This window comes from Nelumbo nucifera, chromosome 7 (assembly GCF_055504915.1).
Source record: "Nelumbo nucifera cultivar China Antique chromosome 7, China Antique-T2T, whole genome shotgun sequence".
Taxonomy (NCBI): Eukaryota; Viridiplantae; Streptophyta; class Magnoliopsida; order Proteales; family Nelumbonaceae; genus Nelumbo; species Nelumbo nucifera.
In genome coordinates, this window is record NC_142655.1 from 56,079,150 (window position 1) to 56,105,610 (window position 26,461).

The 26,461-nt window shown below is 39.8% G+C and overlaps 1 protein-coding gene across 1 annotated transcript; it reads left to right on the top strand.

Annotated features, from left to right (window-relative positions):
* Window positions 1–25,471, top strand: LOC104599686 (Ribosomal L18p/L5e family protein). The gene is made up of 2 exons (XM_088891923.1): window positions 1–542; window positions 24,870–25,471. The coding sequence occupies exons 1-2, from the start codon at window positions 263–265 to the stop codon at window positions 25,274–25,276; spliced, it is 687 nt and encodes a 228-aa protein (XP_088748049.1). The 5' UTR covers window positions 1–262; the 3' UTR covers window positions 25,277–25,471.
* Window positions 25,472–26,461: the final 990 nt, after the last annotated feature.

Sequence of the window (26,461 nt, forward strand, 5' to 3'; positions counted from 1 at the left end):
GGAACATTCCACAGTTGGATTTTGTTCGCTTCACGCTCTGATGTCTAAAAGGTTGGAACTCGGAACACTGGATCAAACTTTTGAAGGGGCTTAACAAAATTGTACTCTCGAGTCTCGAGGAAAGTGACGCAGACGAGGGAGTTTATTTGTCAAGCTAATTATTTATTCTTTATTGTTGTCGTAGTGTTCGTCTCCAACTCCTGAATCCCCCCTGAAGCATATACAACTCTGCTTCAAAGTTCAAACCCAATTGATAGCATCCATGGCCGCTGCTCGAGCTTTCATTTCCAAGCACCACTCCCAGTCCGCTCTCTCCCTCTGTAAACGCCTTTTCTCTTCATCGTCGTCATCATATTCTTCTTCCTCGTCTATAGCACACGCTCCTCCTTTTCCCGGCTTCAATCGAGCCAAAATATCTTCAATCCTGCTCTCAGACGCAACTACAGTGACAGCACCGGGCGCAGTTCGAGTTAACCCGGTTCGGTGCAGGGTGGATTGTTCCGGAAACTGGGCGTACTCGCCATTGAAGAAGGACCATGGAGGTAAGTCTTTGAAACCTTAACATGGCTGTCAAGAATATAAGCATATAGGTGCATGCTCGTCTCTTCAGTTTTTGGGCTTTCATGTTTAAAACTTGGATCAGCTTAATATTTGAAGCTACAACTTGCTGACACTTGTATCCATCTATGTTACCTTGTCAACCTGATTGGGGATCCCTGCAAGATATGTGATTTACACCTGTGAATATTTGGGGAAAGAAATTTCAAGTTCCAATTTTCAAATTATCTCATATTGGAAAAGTAATCTTGGTGATGTATTAACAATGTTAATAAAATGACTTCCTATAGTAGTCTTTTGTCTTAATTCTGAGACGTGGGGCTCTTCGAATCCTTGTTGTTTTAATAACATTCTTGATGTATTGTCCCCTAGTCAAATGTTTCTTTTTTCTTTTCATTTTTATGTAGCGCCCTCTTTTGAAGTTCTATGGTGGATATTTAGCTACTGTTTTTTATCTAAATGGGACATGCTACTCCATTTTAAAGTAATAAAAGAATAAGGCAGATGCTTGAAGTTACATTAATCATTATCATCATCATCGTCCAAAACTTATCCCATGTCCCTTTTGGTCTACCCCTATGTCTTCTAACCCCTTCGACCTGCAACACATTACTTCTTCTTACGGGTGCTGTCAAAGGTCATGTGACCAAACCATCTTAGTTTACTTTCTCATTTTATCACCTATTGAAGCTGCTACTAGTTTCTTTTAATGACATCATTTCTAACCATATCCTTTCTAGCTTTCCACTCTTCCATCTCAGCATTCACATTTCTGCCACACTCATTTTTTGGACATGTTTCTTGACTGCCAAGCACTCTGCTCCATACAACATGGCTGGCCTTGCTGCATTAGGGGATCGACCTCTTAATCATTAACCTTTCACCTTAGATGCTTGCCCCCAGAAAATGCACCTTAGATGAGAACTTCAAACAATCTTGATAAGAATAAGCTTACACCCTCTGGAAAGTAGCTCCTTTCTTCCACCTAATTAAATTTCTTCTGAATCGTTAATCGCTATGTCCCTCATCACCTTAGATTTGTAGTTAACTGCCAAAGGAACACCAAAGTAAATAGGTACTAGACAAGGTTTAAAATGTTGGTGTCAGTGGAAATATCGGTCATCCAAATATAAGAAACATGTCAAAAATTGCAAAGATTATAGACATGCATAAACATTGTGAATTGTGCAAAAAATAAATAATGTATATATATATATATATATATATATATTATGAAAGACAAAAGAAGCATAGGTATACTCTTTTAAATTATTATTATATTCCAAACCATCAAACAAAGCTAAGAAACTAAGGTTAATAGAGAAAATAAGGTGTTGTGAAGTTGTTTTGTAAACTTTAAGGTGAAAGCTCATAACAGAGTGAATTGAAGTAAAAATTTATCTCATAGAAGGTGAAAGTGATTCTTATAGAGCAACCAAATAATCTATTACACAAATAAAAACAAAGTTTTTAACTTCATTCCCGAAAAGAATTTTGAGCTGGCACAAAGTGAAAACCATATACATTAGGTAGGTAATAATACTGTTACTCTACATATCTACAATATTGACATCCATATAAAAGAGATCTTCACTCCAGGAACTAAAGGTCTAGCTTCTCTGATAAAAGGGCATAGGATCCAGGGGCCATTACAATCCTGTTGCATCCTTCCAATGGCTGCCTAAAAATATCTCTTCAGTCTTCACTTCCAGTAACCATACCCTAAGAACAATTTTTGACCTGCAATCCATAATTGAACTCTGGAGTTTGAACTTTGAAGCATAAGACATGAAGCCCCATTGTTAATAAGATATCCAAGCTTGCAGTTATGATATTACATTCAGCCAGACTACTTGGATTATTAGATCCTCTGTGCCAAAAGAAAGAAACTTTTTAAAATTTTCTTGAAATGGAATTTCTACATTGTTTAATGGAATTTGCAAATCTATTAATTAAAATACAACAAGAAAAAAAAAGAAGGAAAAACAATGAAAATGCTTACCAATAAAAAAAAGGCAATGACCATGCTATTAAGAAACATGAAACCAAATGTGTAATAGTAAACAGATCGGACTCAAATGTTCCATAAATATTTAGAAAAGAATATCCAATGGATTTTTTTCAACATTCGAGTTAACCGGAGGATAATGGAAGATTCAATTTATGTAATAGGGACAAATTGCTAATGCTGCTACACATTTGTAATAGGGACAACGCCATATAGTTAGGATAAATCTTGGATGATGATGACGATGTTGACATTTGATTCGATAAGCCATGGTCATAGACAGACTGCTGCCCCTGTTTAGCTGGGGGGAGGGTGACCAATAACAATATGTGACAACTTTTGTTGTTCTTCTAACTCCAATGACTTTGTCCTCCTTTCCCTTCCTCACCTTGCTTCTGCCATTCTCCTCTCTTTGGTTGTTAACCTTTTATTCTATTTTTGGTTCATTGATTAAAATTTTTCATTAAAGGGGCCATTGCTTGCTGCAGTAGGTAAAATTTTGGGCTGACAAGTGTGAGAATGTGCCCAAAGTTAGGTCCCTGTATCTAGTCCACCCCTCCCAACTCCCAAGACCCCAGAAAGCTGGAAGCAGCATTAGGTAATGGCCCCTTGACTAGAAGTTTTTGCTAAAGAGATTAAAGAAGAAAGAAGGTATACTTGTCTTACCACATTTGAAGAATGCTCAGAAAGGAAGATTTCATGTGAGACCAAACTAGACTACAATTAGAATGATAGTGAAAGTTAATGAAAGAAAATATCTCATTTAAAGGGAGGGCGGATCCCCAATATAGAGTACCCCTCCCTAATCATTCCATCAGCCACATAACTGGCATATCTTGGAATCCATCTGAACTAGATGTTCACTCTTGAAGCTACAGATTAGGTCTCTAATCTTATTGAGGATTGTAGTGTTTAAAGGAGGATATTTATGTCATTTACATGAGAAGTTATTATCTAGCCTGCAGACGGGTATTTCCATCCATTCTTATGTTGATACAGCACATAATATATAGCACGCATCCAAGAAGTTCTCTAACTGGGGTATTTCCATCCGTTCTTATGTTGATACAGCACATAATATATAGCACGCATCCAAGAAGTTCTCTAACTGTTTTCTTTTCTTTTCTTCCCCTGTTTTTCTTCTTCCTCCATTTTTTTTCTGCATTTTTCTCTACTTAAATTATTGTTTGTTATTGATTATTTAAACTGCATACAAGATATCTTGGTCCTAGAGCAAGTTTTGCCTTCTCTCCACGTACAAGGCCCATACACTACTAGGATTGGCAGTTTGTATGGGGATTTAAGGGGCTGATCATGTTGAAAGAGTGTTATATTGGGTGTACTTGGGCAGGAGGGTAATTAAGTAATTATGTGTTTAGAATAAGGACATTGCAGTCCACTATCTTTTTTATATTAAAGCTATACTTGTAATTTTCATTTATTTAATGCTAAGATAAAGGTGGGCCGACTGTTATGAGGAGATTAAGTCGTTCTAATCTCTCTCAAATATAGTTCGGTGGTTCTCTCCTTCTCTCTTCTCTTCTCTTCTCTTCCCTTCTTTCTTTTTCTCTTGTTCTAATCTTGCCCCAACACTATTTCTTGCTGTTTTTTGTCTCTGTAATACCATATTTCACTATTCTTATATTAAATTGCCTGGTTTGTGTCGAGTTTGGGGCTGATATTACTTGTTTTTATTTATATAACATAGTTGGGGAGTTTTTGGGCCTTAGTCCCATCAGTTTATTTTTAAGTTAAGAGTGTTTATTTAGTTCTTACAAGTAGCCGACTTACTAAGGGCATACTTGTCTTTGTACCCTCTTTTATTTGTGAGTATATAATCTAATGAAAGGGATGGCCGGACTTAATTTTTTGGCTTCTCCCATTCTATTCTATCTCTCTTCTCTTTCTTTCTTAGCTGAAACCTTCTCTTCTCTTTCTCTTTTTTCTTTTACAGTTTTTATATCAAAACAGGTCATCCAAACTTTTCTACTTGGTACCGGAGCAAGTTTAAAGATTTTTTGAGCTGTTCCATCATGCAACCCTAAATTGGCCGACTGCATGATGAGGTAAAGGGCTGATTGAAGACTTTAGGTAAGCCTAGTTTTTGGATTTTTTTTTGGTGGATTTGCAATTCCTTGTAACTGGTCTAGGGTTTAACACCAAAATTAGGAAGAACTGGAGAAAGGGGAAGAGCCCTGATTTAGTAGGACTCTTCAATTTTGACCTAGGAAGTGGCACTCTAGTTTTCTAGGGTTCCTTGAGGTTTTTTGAAGGGGGCGGTTCAAGTCCCAACCTTTTTGGATGTCTTTGGAGGGAGCGTCAACCTCTTCTTTCTCTTCTCCCGCTCCCACGGAAAAGGGGATCTTTGGAGGGAGGGGCTTCTAAGGTACCAGGAAGGTGTTTGAGGTTTCTAAAGGAGATAATTACCTTTCTTTTCATCTCAAATTGATTTCTTAATCTATTGTAGGAGTTATGGAGGGCTGTGGAGTTGAAAACAAATTTGCAGGTGAAATGGGATCTAAGGGAGGAGGTACTGGAGACCTCTTCGGGGGATGGTACAAATTATTTAGAATTGTCACAATCTGCAAAGATGGCCATTGGTGCTCGTGGGAAATTGGGGTATGTCACCGGTGAGGAAAAGAAACTTGAAACTAACCACTCCCGGTGGGTATAGGAGAACTACATAGTGATGACTTGGCTATGCAATTCCATGTTACCCCATATAAGTAATAATTTTCATGGGCTAATACAACTAATGAGATTTGGGATGGAGTAGCAGAAACCTATTCACAGAATGGGAATGTTGCTAGAGCCTACCAATTGAAAAACGAGGTGATTGCTACTAGGTAGGGAGAAAGTCTATTGCTATTTATTTTTCAACCCTCAAAACCTTATGGCAGGAAATAGACCATCTAGAGACTGTGGTTTGGGAAAGTAACAACTTATCAGAAGTTGGTAGAGAAGAATAAGGTTTTTGAGTTTCTAGCTGGACTTAATCCTAAGTATGACATTGTACGGCAACATATTCTTTCTCGATACAGTGCAACTTTCTCTCAGGCATATGCCTTTGTGTCTGAAGAGGAGAGTAGGAGGAATGTGATGATGAAGAACTCAAACCTTGAGCAGTCAGCTATGGTTAGCACAGTGAAGCCTAAATCGAGTGGGGACAAGGGTGGAAATGAACTGAGAAAGGAGGACAAAAAGGATATGATCTGTGACTACTGTAAGAAACCTAAACACACTAGAGATACCTGCTGGAAGCTTTACCCACACCTTGTACCGAGCCGACTTAGAAACAAGAAGGGAAATGTGAATATGGCAGTGGTTTGTGATTTATCGGGACCACCTACTACAACTTCTCTAGAGTCTGTTGCAACAACTGCAGTGAGGGCCGAATTGGAGAGATATGGATAGTTTCTAAATTAGAGGGTACAACCAGTTCTAACTCATTATTAGGAGAACAGTAAGGTGCATGTGGATCAGGAGGTAGCCATTCTACTTCGTTTGCATATACAGGTAGTTCACATGCCACTACAACTTATGTATCCACTACAGGTAAGGGAGGACCTCCCTGGATTATAGACTCAAGAGCCTCGAAACATATGACCAACATTTCCACCATTTTCTTCTCAGACCACCTCTGCTCTGGCAGAGATAAGAGTTTCCACAGCAGATGGATCACATGTTCCCATTGTTAGGGAAGGGTCTGTCAGGATAACCGGTACCATTACCTTACCTTCTATCATTCATGTTCCTAGATTGAGCACTAATATTATATATGTTAGTAGCTTGATAAAGAATTTGAACTGTTGAGTTTTCTCCTGGTTTATTGTGTTTTGCAGGATCTAGAATCAAAGAGGACAATTGGGAGTGGTTGTGAGGTGAATGGAATTTATCTTCTTGATGTGCTTCCCAATCATCAGAGTCACCATGTCAGCAGGAGCATTGAGTCAAAGTCAGTGGGTTAGATTATGCTTTGGCGTAATCAGTTAGGGCATTTGTCTTTTTCTTCTTTGTGTTTTTTGTTTCCCAAATTGTTTGAGTCAGTCAGTTGGTCCAACTTGGAGTGTAAGGGTTGTCAACTTGGAAAGCATTGTAGACATTCCTTTAAAGCAAGTAATAAAAGATGTTTTTGACATTGTTCATACTGATGTGTGGGGGCCATACCATGTTTCCTCTATGGGTGACTATCAGTATTTTCTTCTGTTTGTGGATGATTATTCTCGATACTCTTGGATATATTTAATGAGGTACCATCTTTGGTTCAACAATTCCATCAGATGGTGTTGATGCAGTTTGGGGTACGAGTGAAAGTGTTTAAATCAAATTATGCCAAGGAATACTTTGAAAAAAAACCTGGCCTCATACCTAATGGAGCATGGTGTAGTCCATTAGAACAGTTGTACATACACTCCACAACAAAATGGTGTAGTAGAGAGGAAGAACAAACATTGTGGAAGTAGCAAGAAGCATGATGTTGAGCTTTACTGTTCCAGTTCGTTTTTGGGGTGTAGTTCTTACAACTGCTTTCTTGATTAATTGGGTGCCTTCTTGTTTCCTTGGATGTAGCACTTCGTTCAACCTTCTTTTTCCTGAGGGGTAGACGTTCCATATTCCTCTAAGGGCGTTTGGATGTGTATGCTCTGTCTATGTTCTTGGTCCTCACCGCTCAAAGTTAGATCCTAAGGCGAAGAAGTGTGTCTTCCTTGGGTATGCAAGAAATCAGAAGGGGTATTGTTGTTATGATCTAGTCTCCGAGAGTCGGTATGTTACTATGGATGTCACCTTTTTTGAGTCCACACCTTTTTTCTTGGGGGGTTCCTCTCAAGGGGAGTGTTTTGGAGAAGTGAGCAATCTATACCACTTCTTGTTCCAGCTCCTTTGTCAACTCTAGTGTATGACCTACTTATCTCACCCACTTTTCCACCTCCATTGTGTCCTGTCTCTCAATGTTTTACACGACAATGCCTACGACAACACTAGGAGATTGATTCCACAACAGAGGAACCCACATCACTCCCTGTCGGCTCATCAAAGATTCCAGGTTCGACTGACACAAACCCATGTATGCCTCTTGTTTCCTCTGATGGTTTAGTTCCTATTGATACTACTACCCCTGCTCCTAACACCATTGCAAATGACCTTGATCTCCTAATTGCACTCAGAAAAGGGAAGAGGAAGTGTACTGCTCATTGCATCTCACACTATCTTTCCTACAGTGGATTATCTCCTTTCTATCGAGCCTTCTTTTCATCCCTTGACTCCGTGTCTACACCCAGAAGTGTTAGTGAGACTCTCTCCAAACCTGAGTGGAAGACAACAATGCAGGAGGAAATGAAAGCATTGATTAAAAACTAGTTGTGGGAGATTGTGGATTTACCTAATGGCAAGGAGACAGTTGGATGCAGATGGGTTTGCGTAGTGAAGTACAAGGCTGATGGGAGTATAGAAAGGTACAAGGCAAGGCTGGTTGCAAAAGGGTACACTTAGACTTATGGCATAGATTACTTGGAAACTTTTGCACCAGTTGAAAAGATGAGTTCAGTCCGCATTCTTCTATCACTAGCAACTACATACTCTTGGCCGCTCTTCCAACTTAATGTGAAGAATGCTTTTCTCAATGGGGACTTGCAAGAGGAGGTGTATTTGGATCTTCCAGTTAGCTTCTACAATGATGCAAAAAAAAGGAAAGATATGCGGGTTGAAGAAGTCTCTATATGGTTTGAAGCAATCACCTAGAGCTTGGTTTGACAAGTTTAGAAGTGCATTGGTTGTATTTGGCTATACTCAGACTCAATCTAATCACATTCTTTTTGTGAAAAGGAGGGGGTCATTGGTGTCAGTCTTGATAGTGTATGTGGATGACATTGTAGTCATAGGAAATGATCTAAGCGAAATTGATACCTTGAAGAAGAATCTTTACAAAGAGTTTGAGATTAAGGATCTTGGGGAGCTAAAGTACTTTTTGGGCATTGAGGTGGCAAGGTCCAAGCATGGGATCATTATATCACAGATGAAGTATGTTCTAGATCTACTACAGGAGGCAAGAAAACTTGGGGCAAAGGTAGTTGATACACCTATTGATTAGAACCACAGGATAAATGCTTCAGAAGGTGAACTAGTGAAGGATGTTGGAAGGTATCAGAGGTTAGTGGGGCGGTTACCATACTTATGTATGACACGACTAGACATCTCTTATGCAATGAGTGTGGTGAGTCAATACATGCATGGCCCACGAGTTCAGCATTGGGAGGTTATTGATAGGATACTTTCCTATTTGAAGGGACACCTAGGTAGAGGCATATTGTTTGTTGATCATGGACAGTTGAAATTAGAAGCTTATATAGATGTTGATTGGGCAAAGTGTCTAGATGACAGGAGATCTACATTAGGGGTTTGCACTCTTGTTGAATATAGAGCTATGGCACATGGTGTTTTAGAGCTCCTTTGGATCCGTTCCTTGTTAAGGGAGATTGGAGTTGAGGCCGAAGAACCTATGATGCCATATTGTGACAATCCAGTTCAAGATGATAGGACAAAGCATATAGAAGTGGATAGATACTTTATAAGGGAAAGGGTGACATCCAGAGAAGTTTGCTTACCATATGTTGCATTTGACTTGCAGCTTGCTGATGTTCTTATAAAAGGTGTCACAAGAAATAAGCTAGAACATGATCTACGCAAGTTGGGAATGTGTGACATTTATTCCCAACTTGAGGGGGAGTGTTGAGTTTTGGGTTGGTATTACTTGTTTTTATTTACATAACATAGTTAGGGAGTTATTGGGCCTTAGGCCCATTAGTTTATTTTTAAGTTAAGAGTGCTTATTTAGTTCTTACAAGTAGCCGACTTACTAAGGGCATACTTGTCTTTGCACCCTCTTTTATTTGTGAGTATATAATCTAATGAAAGGGGTGGCTAGACCTAATTTTTTGGCTTCTCCCATTCTCTTCTATCTCTCTTCTCTTTCTTTCTCAGCTGAAAGAGGAAGACAAACTTTCTTATCTTCCAACTTCAGCTTAAGCCCCAAGAAAGGAACGAGAGAGAAAGAGAAAAGGAAAAAAAGGGAAAAAAGAAAAAAACCAGATTTAAATTACAACTATGCCCAGAACATTGACTCCTTGTCCACCCCTTGTTTAGCTAATCCATCAGCAAAAGAATTAACTGGTCTTTTAACCCAATTGATTTTAACTTCCATTTCTCAAACCAGCCATATGAATTTCCTTCTCATATTGCTATATCTCCATAAACCACTATCGTCTTTCTTTAGCCACCCTACCACCACCTCCGAGTCCCCTTCAATTATGAGTTTTCTAAGATTCATCTCCCTAGCTTTTTGGACTCCTTCCAAAACTGCATGGATCTCACCTCTAAGGGAGTCACCCACTCCAATGGGGCCTGAGAACATGGCAGAAACAACCCCTTTCTCATCCCTAAAAGCACCCGCAATCTCTGATTGTCCAAGGTTCCCTTTGCTACTTCCATCAAAGTTTAGTTTTATGAAGCCCGCAGGTGGGGGAGTCCAAGACACACTCATTACTGCTTTAGTCTGCGTATAGCTAGCAATCTCACCCCAATTCCTCAACATGTCATCCACTGTGTAGTCTGTGAATAGCTCTAAGGATTTCATCCACTATATAACCCTTATATGGATTAGGGCCCTCAGATCTTCAACACTTCTTTCTTCTTCAGAGAAGATTCTGGAGTTTCTCTCTTCCCATAAAGAGCAGTAGACTGCTGCCCTCAATCCTCTCCACATAGTCCTTCCCCTTTTCATATGCCACCTGAAAAAATGAGCAAAAAGACTTTGCATATTTGATGGAGGATTCCAAGTACACCCAAACAGAGATAAGGTCCACTCCCAAATAGATTTTGTAAATTGGCAAGACACCAGTAGATGGAAACCAGTCTCCCCATCAGCCTTACAAAGAACACACCAATGAGGGGACAAACAAGAATTGAGTCTCTTCTTTTGGAGCAGATCACCAATGTTGATTCTTTCCAGAAATGCTTCCCAACAAAAACTACCAACCCTAGGAGGAATTGGTCTGCACCAAACCTCATTAACAGGGAAGGGGGTGGTTATAGGATTGGTGGACTGGCTTAACACTTTAAAGAAGGAGGCATAGGAGAAGGAGCCAGTAGGGGTGGGGGTCCAAATTCTAGAGTCTTCCTTAGCTCGATCTAAGAACACATTATCAAGAAGTTGGAGGAGACTCGAAACACTGTCAAGGTCTGAATCTCTCACAGCCCTTCTCAGACCCAAATTCCAACCAAAACCAGAAATGGAAGAGGAAGGGGTGATGAAAGAGGAAACTGTCTCATTTTTAAAAACAGATAGGGCATACAAAGAAGGAAATTGGTTCTTTAGAGGGGCACTCCCCACCCAAGTTTGTTCCTAGAATTTTATAGAGTTACTTGATAAGAGGGGAGAAAACTGGTATTAGATCATGAATGGCTTTCCAAGGTGAAGCACTTGTGGTCCTAGCCCGGAGTCCAACATCCCATCCATTTAGCTCCAACCCATGTATGCTTGCCACTATTTTAGCCTATAATTTCTCCTTTTCTAGTGGGAATCTCCACAACCATTTCCCCAAAAGAGCCAAATTTCTTTCTCTAATGTTCCCCAGCCCTAACCCACCACTGTTTTTACTCCTGGTCACCACCTTCCAGCTTACCCTACGGCCCTTCTTCTCCTTTCCCGGCTCCCAAATGAAGTCTCTCATCATCTTTTCCAGTCTGTTAGCAACCTTTACTGGGATTTTGAACACTAAAAGGAAATAAATGAGTAAATTTGCTAGGGTATCCTTAATCAGTGTCATCCTACCACCAAGAGAAAGGTAATTCTTTTTCCAAGAAACAAGTCTCTTTTCAAATTTTTCCACCACCAGATTCCAGAAACTCTCCTTCTTTGGATTGTCACCCAATGACATCCCCAAGTAGTTAATGGCCATCCTGAAACCTCACACCCTAGCACTTTTACACTCTCCTTAATTTCTCCCTCCTTCAAATTCACACCCACTATACAACTTTTCTCAAAGTTCACCTTCAATCTTGACATTTGTTCAAAAAGTAATATCACCAATTTCATGTTCCTCATGTATTCCAAGTTTCCTCCTTCATAGAACAAAATTGTGTCATTTGCAAACTGTAGATGGGTGAGGGGGGTTTCCTCCCTTCCGACTCTCCATCCTCTAATGAGACCCCTAGAGTCTGCTATATCAATCAATCTCCCCAGGACATCAGCAATCAGTGTGAACAAGAAGGGAAATAGGGGGTCCCCTTGTCTTATACCCCTAGTAGCTGGAAAAAAATCTACCACTGTCCCATTCACCAGTATAGAGTAATGACAATTCCGAACACATCCCATAATCCATTTGCACCATCTAGCCCCAAATCCAAGTTTAGTCATAATTCTCCTCAAGAAATCCCAATCTACCAAATCATAAGCCTTTTCCAGATCCAACTTACATACCACTCCCTTCTTTCCATCCTTCCTAACATTTTCAACACTCTCGTTCGCAATTAGGATCTGATCTGTAATTTGTCTTCCGCTTACAAAGGCTCATTGATTTGGTGTAATGATATCTGGCAATACTTCCTTCAATCTCAGTGATAGAACCTTTGCAAGGATCTTGTACAAGCTATTTACCAAACTGATTGGCTTGAAGTCCTTCGGATGGGATGCATCTTTCTTTTTCGGAACCAAAGCTAAAAAAGCAGAATTCACACCCGGGTTAACCACTCCTCTCCTATGAAATTCCTCAAACACCATCAACAGATCACCTTTCAATGTATCCTAGCAGTCTTGGTAGAAGGCCATTGTGAAACCATCTGGACTTGGAGCTTTAGTTCTATCCATAGAGAATACAACCTCCTTAATTTCTTCCATCTCAAAACTTCTTTCCAACCTTCTCCTGTTTTCAACCCCTACATCTGGCCAGTCCAAACCTTCTAACCACACCCCCTACTCACATGCCTTCTTAGTATGGATTTAAAATGTCCTACAAAGGCCCCAACAAATCTCATCTTGTTATGTTAACTCAACACCATCCACCTCCAATTTGGAGATAAAATTCCTCCTCCTCCCATTAGCCAAAGAATGAAAGAACCTTGTGTTTCTATCTCCCTCTTGCAACTATTTACATCTAGATTTTTGCCTCCAGCTTATTTCCTCCTTGTGTAGGCATTCCTCTAATTGTCTTCTCAAATCTCTTCTTAGTTCTCTCTCTGCCTCTCCAAAAGCTCCCCTTTCTTCTTTCAAATCTAAGCTCTCAAGTTGGTCCATCAAAACTCTCTTTCTTTCTTCAAGCCTTCCAAACTCCAACTGATTCCATTCCATGATTTTTGCTTTTAGGAATTGTAATTTTTTATGGAACCTCATCCCTTCCCATTCCACCCTTGGATTACACTCATTCCACCACTCCCTTACTCTTTCATGAAACCAGGATGGGATAACCACATATTTTCAAACCTAAATGGGGAGGTCCTCCACTTCTCCCTTGCTCCTTGCAAATCACTATAGGCCAATGGTCAGAGGTCAATCGAGGAAGAGATCTAGAGTCTAAGTTCCCCCAATGTTCTTCCCAATCCAAAGAGAACAAAAACCTATCCAACTTGGAGCAAATGGGATTCGATTGGAGATTTGACCAAGTGAATGTTTTGTGGGCCAAAGGTATCTCTTTAAGTTCAAATGCATCCACAAGCCGATTAAAATTCCTCATACTAGTTGTCACCTTTCGATTATTATTATTGGTTTCCTCCGTGAATCTAATCACATTAAAGTCCCCACCCACACACCAAGGACCACCCCGTAGCCCTCTGATATCAACCAACTCCTCCCACAAATCCTTTCTCTCTCTGTAGTCATTTGGTTCATAAACATTTGTGAGCACCCACACAAAGCCATCCACTTGTTGCTTGAACTTTAGTGAGACTGAGTATTTTCCAATCAGTTCCTCCAAGCCTTCAACTGCATCCCTCTTCCACATTCTCACCATCCCCCCTGAAGAGCCCCAAGAAGAAGCAGGCATCTAGCTAATTCCCCTGGCTCTTCAAACACTCCTTGCCCATCTATTATTAAACACCATTCTCTTGGATTCCTGCATTAAAACAATGTCTGGGTCATACCTCTTTATTACCTCTTTGATCGTAGCTCTTTTCCTCGCACTTCCTATGCCCCTCACATTCCAACTAAGTCTCTTCATAGTCACTTCTTCCTTATCTCCCTACTGCACCCCACCACTACTTCCCCCCTTTCCTTATGTCTCCTTTTACCCCGAAACTCTTATCACCTTCCACATCTCTTTTCAAGTTCTACACTTCACTCAGTTTTCTTTTCTTTATTTTGATTTCCTTCTTCTTCTTCTTCTGTAAGCCACTCTTCAATCCATTTAAATCTTCCATTCTGCATCCTAGCTTCCCCACAAAATCTGCTATCAGGTCTTCTCTATTAGATCCCTCCACTGTTCTTTCTAAATCTTCGCCTCCATTCCTCCCCTCCTCTCCTCCCCTCACAGCTGATCCCTCCCCTGTTTTTTCCTCTAACTCCTTTCTCAACATCATATTTTGTTCAACTTCACTAAGAATTTTTTCAATAATTTCCCATACTTTCTCATTCTTATGCCTTCCTTCCACCACCTCCTCACAGTCCAACAATTCCTTCTCCATAACTTTATTAGACCCACCACCTTGGTTGGCTACACAAGCTGCTGGACTTGGAATGGGAGCAGAATCTGGAACATAGGAATTATCGGAGAGTTTCTTGCTGAAAATCTACAGCCCAGAATTGGTTCTTGGAGATTTATGCCAAAAATCAAGTAAACTAGAGAATTATAGGAGATTTATCCCCTTTTAAGGATAACAAACCCCTAATCCTAATTTCCTCCAGAAAGAAAAGGGGAAGGGACTAGGGAAGGAGGTGACAGTGGTGGAGAGAGATGTTCATAATGGCAAAGACAAAGAAGGCTTGGGTGGAGAAGAAGAAAGAGAGAGGAGAGAGAAGGATATTTCTGCTGGAAGTCAGGAAGTGAAAAGGAAAGCATGGGTGCTGCAGGGGAGGAGAGTTAGGATGGGGTAGATACAGCAGAAATCAGAGCAGAGACTGGGAAGGCTTTTGATATGAATAAGAAGACTGGTGGGATTGTCAAGAATGGGGGAGATATTGACAAAGAAGGGGAGAAGGGGGGGGGGGGGGGGGTAGAGAGAAAAAAGAAGGCAGGGTTGGCAGGTTAAGGACTTAAATATGATAGATGGAACCCACAAATTAAGAAGTTAGATGATTTGGAGAAGGTCGTAAATACACAAGTAGAAGTGAGCAAAGCTCTGGGAAAATTGGTTTTTGGTGGAGAGGGTTATACTAGAAAGATGTTTGGGGAACTGGAAGGAAGATATTCATTACCTACGAGGGAGATTGATGTGGGCTGTGAAGAAAATAGTGCAAGACCTGGAAACTTTAGGATTGGACAGACATCTGTTGGAAATGCAAGAGCCAGCAATTACGAGGGTGAAACCGTGGAAGCAGATCAGTATTTTGAGAAGAATATGTTTTCAAATTGGAAAGTATTAACGGGGAGACTAGGGATTTGTTGGAGCTCAGGAAGGATAATCTCAGAGTAAGAAGGTTCAAAAATAAGAAAAAGTATCCACTTGTTCTGGTGTCAAATGTATTTGCTAGATTAAAAGAAGGGTTATTTGGGATTGAACCAAATAAAAAAGTGATGAAATACAGGAAGGGCCAAACGAAGAAGTTGACAGATCTATTTTGTTTCTGCACTTTTCAGGACTTTGGTTGGGAGATAATTACTGGGATGCTTTGTTTTTTCCCTTTTGTGAGAGATGGTTGGGTTCTGAAGAGTTTTGTTGTTGTTAAATTGGATTATAGGATATGCTTATTTTCTGGGTTTTGTTATGTTGGGGCATAGGTGGGGAGATTGGTTTTTGATAGCCATCTTTTGTTTGGTGGGGGTTTTGAGATATTTAGGATTGGGTGGATGGTGGCGTCTTTTTGTTTCTTTTTTTCTCTCAGGCGACTTCTGGTCCCAAAAAAATATTGGGATTGGCACTCAAGGTTTTTTAATGTATTTTGATCCCCTTTAGAGATCGACAGGAATTGTTAAAAATTCTGGAGTTGCTGGTAGGAGTGACCTATATTTCTCCTTTTCTATCTCTGCATTAGGGTTGATGGAACCCTAGGAGATTGGTGTAGCCTTGACTACTAGTGAAGAGAACTGATAAAGGAGACCCCTATTTGTCTGAAGGCATGTTTGAAATTGAATTTTGAATCAATAAATCCCCTTGGAACTGATTCAAATCAGAATCTTGGATCTAGAGTGATCCCTTTTCAATGGAACAAATTATTTAGAGGGGCATGGTCTACTCAGATCTACGTAGGAGGACAAGAAAGATTGAGATATGTTACTGGAAGTGCTGTTGTTGAACTAGAAAATTTAGATGTTTCACATGCTAAGTGGTTACAAGAGAATTATATGGCTATGTTATGGCCCGCAAACTCCATGCAACCACATATTATCAGTCACATGCTTTTTTGCTGGTCTTGAATAAATTAATAAACAGTAGAAAAAAAGGAGATAAGAATAGAAAGGAGGGGAGCAGAGAAGAGAAAAAAAAAAAAAAAGAGAAGAGAATGGGGGGAACTAGAAATCATGGGACTCGATCATCAAGCAGTCCCATCAATCCGTGCTTCCTTGTATAGGGGGCAGCGGATAAAGTACATCCTAGACACTTATAAATAAAAGACAAACTAGAAATGACCCATGTTATGCATGGGTTGAATTGAATGTCCAAATTTATTTCTCTAGAAGATATGTGTTCTTATAACTCATCCTTTCCAAACCTAGACCATCCTTCTTAAACACATAATCTCCTAATTTTTGTTTATTTAAGTCTTTGAAGTAACCTGGTAAAAAAGGTAGATGTTTTTAGGGTAATTATTCTTCAGTTCCATTAGCTTTCCCAGAAAATCTCTTAACAACATGATTCTAAAATTGTGAGGACCTAGACAGATCAAGATGTCACATTCACACCCAGAACATGTAGCATTATTCAACCATAACTCTCTTCCAAGATTGATTCCTGAAACTAGACTTAGCCCTAGCTTTTATTTAATACCAGGAACTTCATTAATAACCTCAGTGATTGCCTGCAAGTTCCTCATTGCCTCAACCCCTAGATAAATCTCTCTAGGGGTTGTTCCAGATGTCGTACAATTCTCTCTCTATAGATAAATCTCTTTAGTCTTCAGAGGAAGAAAAAGAGACCTAAAAGGACTGGTCACCCTCTAAGGAGGCTTTCATGCCTCAAGTTGCTATGTTTGGTGAGTTGTCGGTGATTCCTTGAACTCCCTCATTTTAATGATTTGAAGAGGGATTGTTGAGGATGTTTCAGGTTAGTTGATTTGTTTCTTAAATTCTCTAGTGAACAAAGTGCTTGGATGGTGTGTTGTGATAAGATAACTAAGTTCCATGCATGCTCGTGTGATTGATTAATGCTGTGAAGAAGTTTTTTGTGATTTTTTATGAGTTGCTACTGGTGGTTTCGGTGTTTCTGGGCAACCTAATGTTCTGGTTGGTGGTTTTATTTGTGGGTATGGATAAATTTATACATGGAAATTGCTGGAAAAGTAAATCAGAATTGTTTGTGGGTGTTATGGCATCGTGTACAAGACTACAGGTGGAGTTAAGTCTAGTGTGATGAGAATTGTTTGTGGGTGTTTTTTTTTGAGAAAATATAACCAAGATTTATTGAGAATAGGGGGGGGGACCCTGCAAGTTACAAAGTTACAAAGGAGGAAGCTTGTCACTATACAGATGCTCCAAATATACACCAAATTTAGCTAGGCCATCTGCAGTATGATTGTATTCCCTAGGAATCCAAACTAAGTTAACATTCAATCCATCCAAAGAATCCCAAGCTTCAGTCAGATAGTGATAAAATCTCCAAGGGCCCCCTTTTTTGTCTCTTAACCATTTTATTGTATTTGCTGAATCACCTGCAATGATCAAATTCTGAATACCCAAATTCTTAATTATCCTGATTCCGGTGAAGCAGCCATCACTTCAGCCTTTGTGGAGTCGGCCCAACCGATTGGGCCACTAAAAGCCCAGCAAATATTGCCCCTTTCATCCCTTACTGTACCACCAATACCTGCAAAACCCAGATTACCTAAGGCACAACCGTCAAAATTAAGGGTTATCACACCTTCACTGATGGAAACGGGATGCCTCAAGGGAGTTTGCTGAGGATGAGGCAGAAACAGAAAGGGGTGAATATTTCTGATAATATCATTGACTGAAAGTCCTTTAAATAGATCTGAATTCACTGACCAAAGGATGCGAAGATGGGTAATATCTGAGATTAACTCCTCCAAGGTTCTGCTTTTATTGTCAAAGATACGGGTGTTTCTTTCATCCCAAACGCCCTACATTACTGCATGAGGCATTGATTGCCAAAAGACTTTTACCCCTTTTGCTAAGCCCTATTCCTTGCCATTGATTCAAGTTGTCCATAATGTGTTTTGGAAAATCCCAGCTGTACCCTGCCATATTCAAGAAATGGGACCATATTCTTTGAGTGAAGCTGCAATGAAGAAGGATGTGATTTGGAGATTCACCCTCGCTGAGACATAAAATACAAGCATGAGGAGAAATGGAGCATCTTCCCAAAAGCTTTTTCTGAAGGAGATCACAAGTATTCACTTTCTGGAGACAGGCTTCCCATACAAAGAAGCAAATTCTTGAGGGGATGTGGCTGCACCGAATTTTCTTGTAAGGAAAAGAGGGATGCTGATCTTCAGCAGTCAAAGCCCTGAACATAGACTTAGAAGAGAATTCGCCATTTGGGTGAAGGGTCCATATTCGGGTGTCAGAATGAGAGGGGGATATATAGGCATCTTTGAGGGTTTGGATTAAAGCTATTAAATCAGAAATCTCCGAGTCCCTTAGGGGTCTTCTGAGGTGGAGGTTTAAAGAATTCTCGGCAGACTGGTTTGGGAGGCAATCAGAAATAGAGGCTTCTTGGACAAGGGTGAGGTTAAACAGCCTAGGGAAAGAGGCGTCCAGGGTATATTCCCCCCATCAAAGATCTTTCCAGAATTTAATTTTAGAACCATTTCCCACATTATACCTTATAAAAGGAAAGGATGAAGTATGAATGGAACATATAGCTTTCCAAGGATTGATGGCCTTTATCCTGTTCAAATGGAGATTGCAATCCCACCCGTTTGTATTTCGTCCATATTTACTTGAGATGACAGCAGTCCAAAGAGCATTAGGTTCTTTCGGAAATCTCCAGAGCCATTTGCCTAGAAGAGAGGAATTTTTCTCTTTAAGCTGTCCAATACCTAAACTGCCTTCCTCTTTTGGTCTGCATACTTGTTTCCAGCTGACTAAATGGTTTCTCTTATCTCCACCACCTTCTCAAAGAAAATTCCTTTGAAGCTTCTCAATCTGATTTCTGACTTTGGTAGGAATCTAGAAGACAGAGAGAGAGTAGACCGGCAGATTTGATAAGGAGGCCTTTAAGAGAGTAAGCCTACCCCCTTTGGAGAGATAACACTTTTTCCAAGTCAATAGTTTCTTCTTGCCTTTCTCCAACACAGGACTCCAAAAGTTGAGGGATTTTGGATTCCCTCCAAGAAGAGGTAGGTAATGGGGAGATTCTTCACTTTGCACCCTAATAAAGATTTGAAATTTTCTAGAAGATCCACTTCCACTGAGTTGATAGCCACAATACTGCTTTTGCAGAAATTAACTCTCATACCAGTGGGAATCTCGAAACATTCAATTACCAATTTAGTGTTTGTGATGTTGGTTATAGAGGCATCTAAGAATAGGATTATGTCGTCGGCGAACTGTAAGTGAGAGATGTGAAGTTTATCCCTACCCACTTCAAAACCTTTCACCAAGTTGAAAAGAATTGACTTGTCAAAGAGATAATTAAATATATCCATCACCAAAGTGAAAAGTAAAGGGGAAAGAGGGCAACCTTGTCTTAGGCCCTTGCTTGCCTTGAAATAACCTTTCGCTTCACCATTTATCAATATTGAAAACCATGGAGAGCCAATACAACCTTTAATCTACCTGATCCAATTTCTCCCAAAACCTCTTAGCCTTAAGCAATCAAGAATGCAGTCCCAATCCACTTTGTCGTACGCCTTCTCAAGATCAAGTTTCACAAGGACCCCCGGGATCCCAGAGGATTTTCTGTCTTCTACACACTCATTCGCAATAAGAATTCTGTTTACAATTTGTCTTCTACACACTGATTTGGGGAAATTAGATCTTCAAGGACTTCTTTAAGTCTGTTGGCCAGAACCTTCGCCAAAATTTTGTATATGCTCCCAACCAAACTTATGGGTCTAAAGTCTTTAACTTCCAAAACTCCCCCTTTCTTAGGGATGAGGCAGAGAAAGGTAGAGTTAAGGCCCTTGTTAACAATGGCAGATGAATGGAAGTCCCTGAAAAACTCCCTGAGATCTGACTTTACAATTTCCCAACATTTTTGGAAGAAAAGGATAGGGAAGCCATCCGACCCTGGAGCCCTATCACCGTCCATGCTGAAAATAGTCTTCTTGACATCTTCCTCTTCAAAACTTCTTTCCAACCTAATGTTGAGTGGGCCGACTTGTGTTTAGTTTATTTCCTTTTAAATTAAGATGTTGTTGGGCCTTGGGCCCATTAGTTTTTATTTTTTAAAGAGCTGTAATTACTTAGGTTGAGTTGCCGCCCTACTAAGGGCATCTTTGTAATATCTCATACTTAAGTTAATTATAAATAGAATGAGGGGCTGGCGGCTAGGGTTAAGTCAATCTATCCTAGTCGACCTTCTCCTCTTTTCTTCCCTTTCCTCTGTCTCTTGCTGAAATCCCCAACTTTCTACTCTTCCTTCACAAGAAGCTTGGCCGAAATCAGCACATAAGGTTTTCTACTACTATCATAACTTCAAAACATCTGTGCCCCTATGTTCACCTCCTTCTTATCCAAATAATGCTTTGGACCTGCAAGATGTCCTGCAGTCGGAGCAACCAATCATTATGGTGGATGGGTCATGGGACACTATCACACATAGTGCTTCAATTGGACTCTTTATGTTCTCACATCGATCTCCTCTTCTCCTTGCAGAAGGACAACCTTGCATGGCACGATCATCAACATCAGTTCAGCTCTGGGCAATCATAAAAGGTCTCCATAAGCTTTTGTGTTTGGGCCACAAAAGTGCTTTTTTCTGCTATTGGACGCTAAAGGCTATCTATTGAAGCTAAAAGGAACCGATAAAATTATCAACTGGGAAGTTCAAGCTCTATAAAATCACATCTTTGATCTACTATCTTTTTTTGATGATATCAAATTGTTGTATGAAAATAGGTTGGTCATTAAGCCTGCCCATGATCTTGCAAGACAGGCCAGGCTTAGAAAAACTTTTATTAGCAAATCTAGCCCCCCTTCGTCCTTTCATGTTTGTTTTTTGGATCACTGTAAAAGGGGGCTCCTAATGTACCCGTGATCTTTGTAGTGGTTCCTTTTATTTTGCCAAAAAATACCTAAATGAAGAATATCACATAGCTATCCTAAATACAATAGACAGAGCAGACAATAGATCAACAAAACAATTTAGACGAAAGAGCAACATTCATTTCACACTCCGGGTTTAGTCTAAAAAAGACGAAAACAGAGCACTTGCATGTCAATGTCATCAATAGCAATTGAAGCAGGGGAGAAAAAAAACGATTACAAAAAATAAAAATAACAGAAAAGGGGAGACAACGAAAAAGATTGGTCGATTCTTTAAACTGATAGTGGATTGAAAATAGATATACAAGATAATCAAAACTTAAAAAAAGGCGATGGAACTAAACTGGTGCTAGGATTTTGCCGGAGCTGTTTCGGTGGTGGCTTCATTACTAGCTCCGAAAACTCTCTCAGGTCTCAGTTATCCCATAACATACGATAAGTAAAGCAAAAATAAAAAAAAAAAAAGAAAAGACTAGAAGAATGTGCGAGAAAATAACCTACCTGGGCTGGGATTTCGGCCTAGACTCTGATCGATGCAATGGGGGAGATTTCAGATGAGCTCCGTCTTCAAATTAGTCGCCCTCGGTTGATGAAAGCTGAAGAGTTGAAAGAGGAAAGCCAGAGAAAAGGGTCGAGTGGATCTGAATCTAGCACCGCTGCTCTGTTCTCTGTCTTGAGGTCGAAGGCGATGAATGACGTTCTTTGTTAACGACTCAGCTTAGGCCCGAGGAAAGACAGAGAGACGATGGAGACGGATAAGAAGAACCGAAGGTGGGAGAGAATACGGGGAACAATCAGAGAGAGAAAGAAAAGATTTCCCAGTTACCAGTGGAAGGAGGAAGGCGACGACACTGTTCGAATGCCTCTTCTGTTCGAACTTCGGACCAAGAAGAAAGTGAACCCCGGAAATGAGGTATTTAAGCTTTAGGAGGGCGGGTGGTGTTTTTGTAATTTTGTGAAAGGGGCAGTTTAGTAATTACACAAAATTAAACACGAGAAATCTCTAATTGAATCAAACATTGGGTTCTCTTCTTCTTCCTTCTTCCTACCGTCATAAACTCCCAACAAAGCTTCCTCTTGCAGCTTCAATCGGTGATTCACTGATTCGTTTGGGTTTTCTTGCATTTGTTTCTTCAGTTTTATTTTTCCTGCCGCACAGGTAACTCTGTTTAGTTCTTGTATTCTTTGCTTAACGTACCAACTCTGCTTGTTCTTACCTATCTAAAACTGTATTTTGGCTTCATATGTTTATGAGTATATCCACCGCTGTTTTTTGCCATTTCTTTACAAACTTGGAAACAAAAACAGAAACATTCTATTGTTTTTTCATGCCAATTAAAGGGATGGATGGGTCTACCACTGTTTTTTGTCAACAATGGTTGAAGGCTTGATGCCTCTCATTCCTTCTCTTTCTATGCAAAAATTTCCACCGAACATTCATTAATTTATTCCTTTTTAATTTTTGTCAACAATGGTTAAAGGATTATAGATGCAGTACTTGTGCTTCTTCTCTTTTTACGTTTGATTTTGTTGTTCCTTTTTAATTTATTTTGTGTCTCTCTGCCATTCGAACTACACACATCAGTACATCAGTCTGTCTGAAATACAGAGGACTGATGAAGGAAGCTAGTGGGTTGAAACTTTGCTATTCCTTTTTAAATTATTTTGCTCCTGAGGAACAGATTGCCAAACATTGTTGTTATTCCCCAGGAACCAGAAATAGAATTCCTGTTTTGGAATAGGAATTTCTTTAGGAACAAGAACAATGCCAAATGGGGCCAAAGGAACCAAAAAGAGAATAAAGAAAAAACTAGAGAAAAGGAGACAACTGAAACTAACACCCGGGGAGGGGGGTTTGGATAGAAGGGAGATCCCGTAGAGGGTGTTATGATCCATTTGTCCCACATTGGTAGTATGGGATGCTGTGTGGGGTATATATGTGCTTGGTTTTGCTTATTCGTCTTGTGTGTGTAGTACCACATGAACGTCTTCCGTCTTTCTACAACATTCGGGAAGGAGTTCCGGCCACAGAGTTACCACAATCATCTCATTTCCTTACAAAATATTTGTTGTTGTTGGTGGTTTACCCTTCCACCGTGCCTTGATCCTTATCCACTCCACCAAACCCACTAACCTTTACCCTACCACTACCCAACTTTAATCTCATAACATCACAACCAAAAGAAACACTCCAACTAACAAAACTTTCCAAAACCAAAATAAAGAATAAAGCACCCAACCAGAACCAAAAAATAACCATACAATCACAACAGGTTTGAAACTCGATCCTCCCAACTCAGAACACAGACTACCTATTCAAGCCAACAACAAAAACATCAAACCTCCAAGTTAACACTGCTCAACAGTTTTGATCCAACATTCGGCTTCTCCAGAGGCTTGACTAGGTGCCTCTTTTCTTCTCTTATTAACTTTGTTTATTTTCTTCACTGTCTTAATGGGCCCAACCCCAAAACTTCCAATACTTGAATAGTTCGGCGATTTTTCATACTTATGAACCGTCTTATTGCATTAGAAATCTTCTCAAGGACATTCAGATCATTAGAGTTAGCATTGATTCTTTCTAATTCCATTCTTCTCAAAGATTTAGGGCCTATTCGTTTGCTCTGGAGTCTGGCATCTGAAAGTGTAGTAATTACATTAAGAGGTATATTGGTATTGGTGAATTTTTCTTTCCTCTAAACTCTGAATGCAGAGAATGTTGTTTTGAATTCTGAATTTTGAAAACAATCAAATATTCATTTTGACCCCCATATATGAGAATTTTTGTTTGTTTTTTTGGGGGTATCACTGGGAAACAAAAAGTTGTACGATTGCACTTTAAGAGATAAGAGATAAGAGGAAACGAACAACTAAATTTCTCTTAAAGTTAAAAGATTCCTCTTAAGAGATAAGAGTTAAGAGGAAACGAACAGGTCCTTAATCTGCCTTCAACTCGCCACCCTCTTTATCTCCATCCCTTGCACCTCCAAATGACCCCGGTCTATCTTGAGCATCTACAGTCCTAACATTAAAACCGGCCTCATCAGGATCTAATTAATCTTTCTCTCTACCCTTTGAAGGCCTTCAAAACTTGTCTTCCAATTACTTAAAAGTTTTTGCAAATTCCCTCCTCCCTGAGAAAAAAACAAGCCTAAAGTTTTACTCAACTTCATCACTTTATTCACTGCTGTCTCCACATCAATCACTATTTTAGTATTACCAGACTATGAACAAATACCAGACCATGCCTTAGGATGGTGGCAATAAGAGTAGTTTATTATTATTATTTTTGGGTGTGCTACCTCTCTCAATGGGGATGCCTTTTGCCTATAGACAACCATGGGTAATGGGTTAGGGATGAACAATAGTGCCTCGACCATACCTCAAGATACTTGCAATAAGAGAAGCTTTTTGCAAAACATTCATTTGTTGGATGTGTTTAGATTTTACTCAACAAGGATACCTTATGTGGCCCTGTATTACTACCTAAATATTGAATTTTCTAAAGAAACAAAAAGAACCTGACCATTCCAAGTGAATGAAAGGGGTCCCTTCTAGTTTTGTCCTTTTCTTTGTAGCAGGGTGTCTAGACTACGTTTGGCAAATCTTGGAAGCAGCATATGCAAATCTAGATATGACCTAGCTTTTATTATCCAAGGAAATAAATGTGGTCACCAAGACTCGTGTTTGGAAATTAGATTTGTTTTCTGTTTTTTGTTTCTCTTTATCTCTTATTTGGCAATGCGATTTATCTAATATTCAAAATTTGCTAGGTTGGACACCAGGGATCAATGTGAGGATGACAGTAACAAAAAGATATGTGTTGCGATTGTTCATATCATTGAAGTACATAACAGCAAACGTTGTGGACAGGAATAATGGGCGCATTGTAGCAACGGCTTCAACAGTGGAGCATGCAATCAAGAGTGCATTGGAATGTGGAAGGTCTTGCAATGCAAAGGCTGCAGCAGTTGTGGGGGAGGTGCTGGCCATGCGACTCAAGGTGGAAGGGTTGGACCAAGGTCAAGGAAGAGGTATTCATGCTGATGTCAACAAAGAGATTGAGAAGAAAGGCTTCAAGAGCCAAACAAAGGTATGGGCTATTGTCAATGCCCTCAAAAATAATGGTGTTAAACTCATCCTTGATGATGACCATGGTTCTTCCTCCAATATATTCTAATTAACATTGTTGTACCCTTTACTTGCTCTGGTAGGTGTCTTTCAATTTAATAATGCCTAATGGTAATTAGTTTTAGAATCCATTTTTCTCTTGTTATAGCTGCAAAGATATGTATTGGAGGAATGCCATTGTAATTAGTGTTACTATGTTACATATAAACATGTTTTCTTGTTTTTCTGTCTTGAAACTACACAACTAGTTCAGCTGAACCCTAATTTGGTGAATCACCTCTTAGACTTGAGGATGGTGAATGGCCAGGTAATTGCTCTTATTAGAGGTGTTTAATCTAGCCATTTATTTTTTTGTTTTTGGAAAGGGGGTGGGGAATCAAGTAGTTGGGGACTAATACTGAGAACATTCTAGTATTTCCATCTCAAGCAAAGAAGAGTTAAATGGCATAGCATTTGTGCAATTGTACCATAAATTATTTGGAAGATTTTGCTGTTGTTGCTGTTGTTGTACAGGGGAATTGGGGGTGGGGCAGAGTAGGGTGCACGTGAGGCCCATTGGCCATACCATGGAGAGTCTGCATATCTGAGGGTCTGATCCCATGGCTCTTAAATGGAGGGGGGGGTACCATATGACCATCTTGACTACTGGGCCATCAGCTGGATGGTTATTGATAACGATGATGAAGCTGAAAAAGATTGCTGAATCTAGTGGGACCAATATTACTGCAGATCTGGGTTTTCCAAAACTATCAACTAGAAGATGATCAGGAATTGATGCTTTAAAGGAAATTGCTTTTGTCCTCAAGGATATCCTTCACTCGTGTCAAGATTTGGAAGTGGTCCTTTCTCAAAAGTCAGATCTGGCATGAAGGAAATAGAGAAGCTCATGCAGCTGCTAAAAAAGGTCTTGTTGAAGGTTTTATCCCCAGAAACAACCTCGAGTGGTTGGACTCTTTTAAAGTCGAATGTTTCTTGTTTAATGCCTGTTGAGTCTGAGTTTTTTTTTATGTTGTTGTTCCTTCTGTTCTAGGGGATTGTTTTGGTGGTATTAGGTTTAATTTTGGTGTAGCTTGATGGCTGTTTTGTCGTGTGAATCTCTGTTGTAGTTGCTTTTCTCTTTGCCCTTTGAATTGAATATGGCAGACACCATTGTTGCACGTTTTACTTTTTTTCTTGTGTTTACTAGTATGTATTTAAATCAAGTCAAATTGGATTGGGTGGGGGTAGATCCATA

What these genes read in the sequence shown, in the direction of transcription:
- LOC104599686 (XM_088891923.1), top strand. Translation starts at nt 263, where the DNA reads ATGGCCGCTGCTCGAGCTTTCATTTCCAAGCACCACTCCCAGTCCGCT. An exon ending in ATTGAAGAAGGACCATGGAG is followed by an intron (nt 543 to 24,869) that starts GTAAGTCTTTGA and finishes AAAATTTGCTAG; the next exon opens with GTTGGACACCAGGGATCAAT.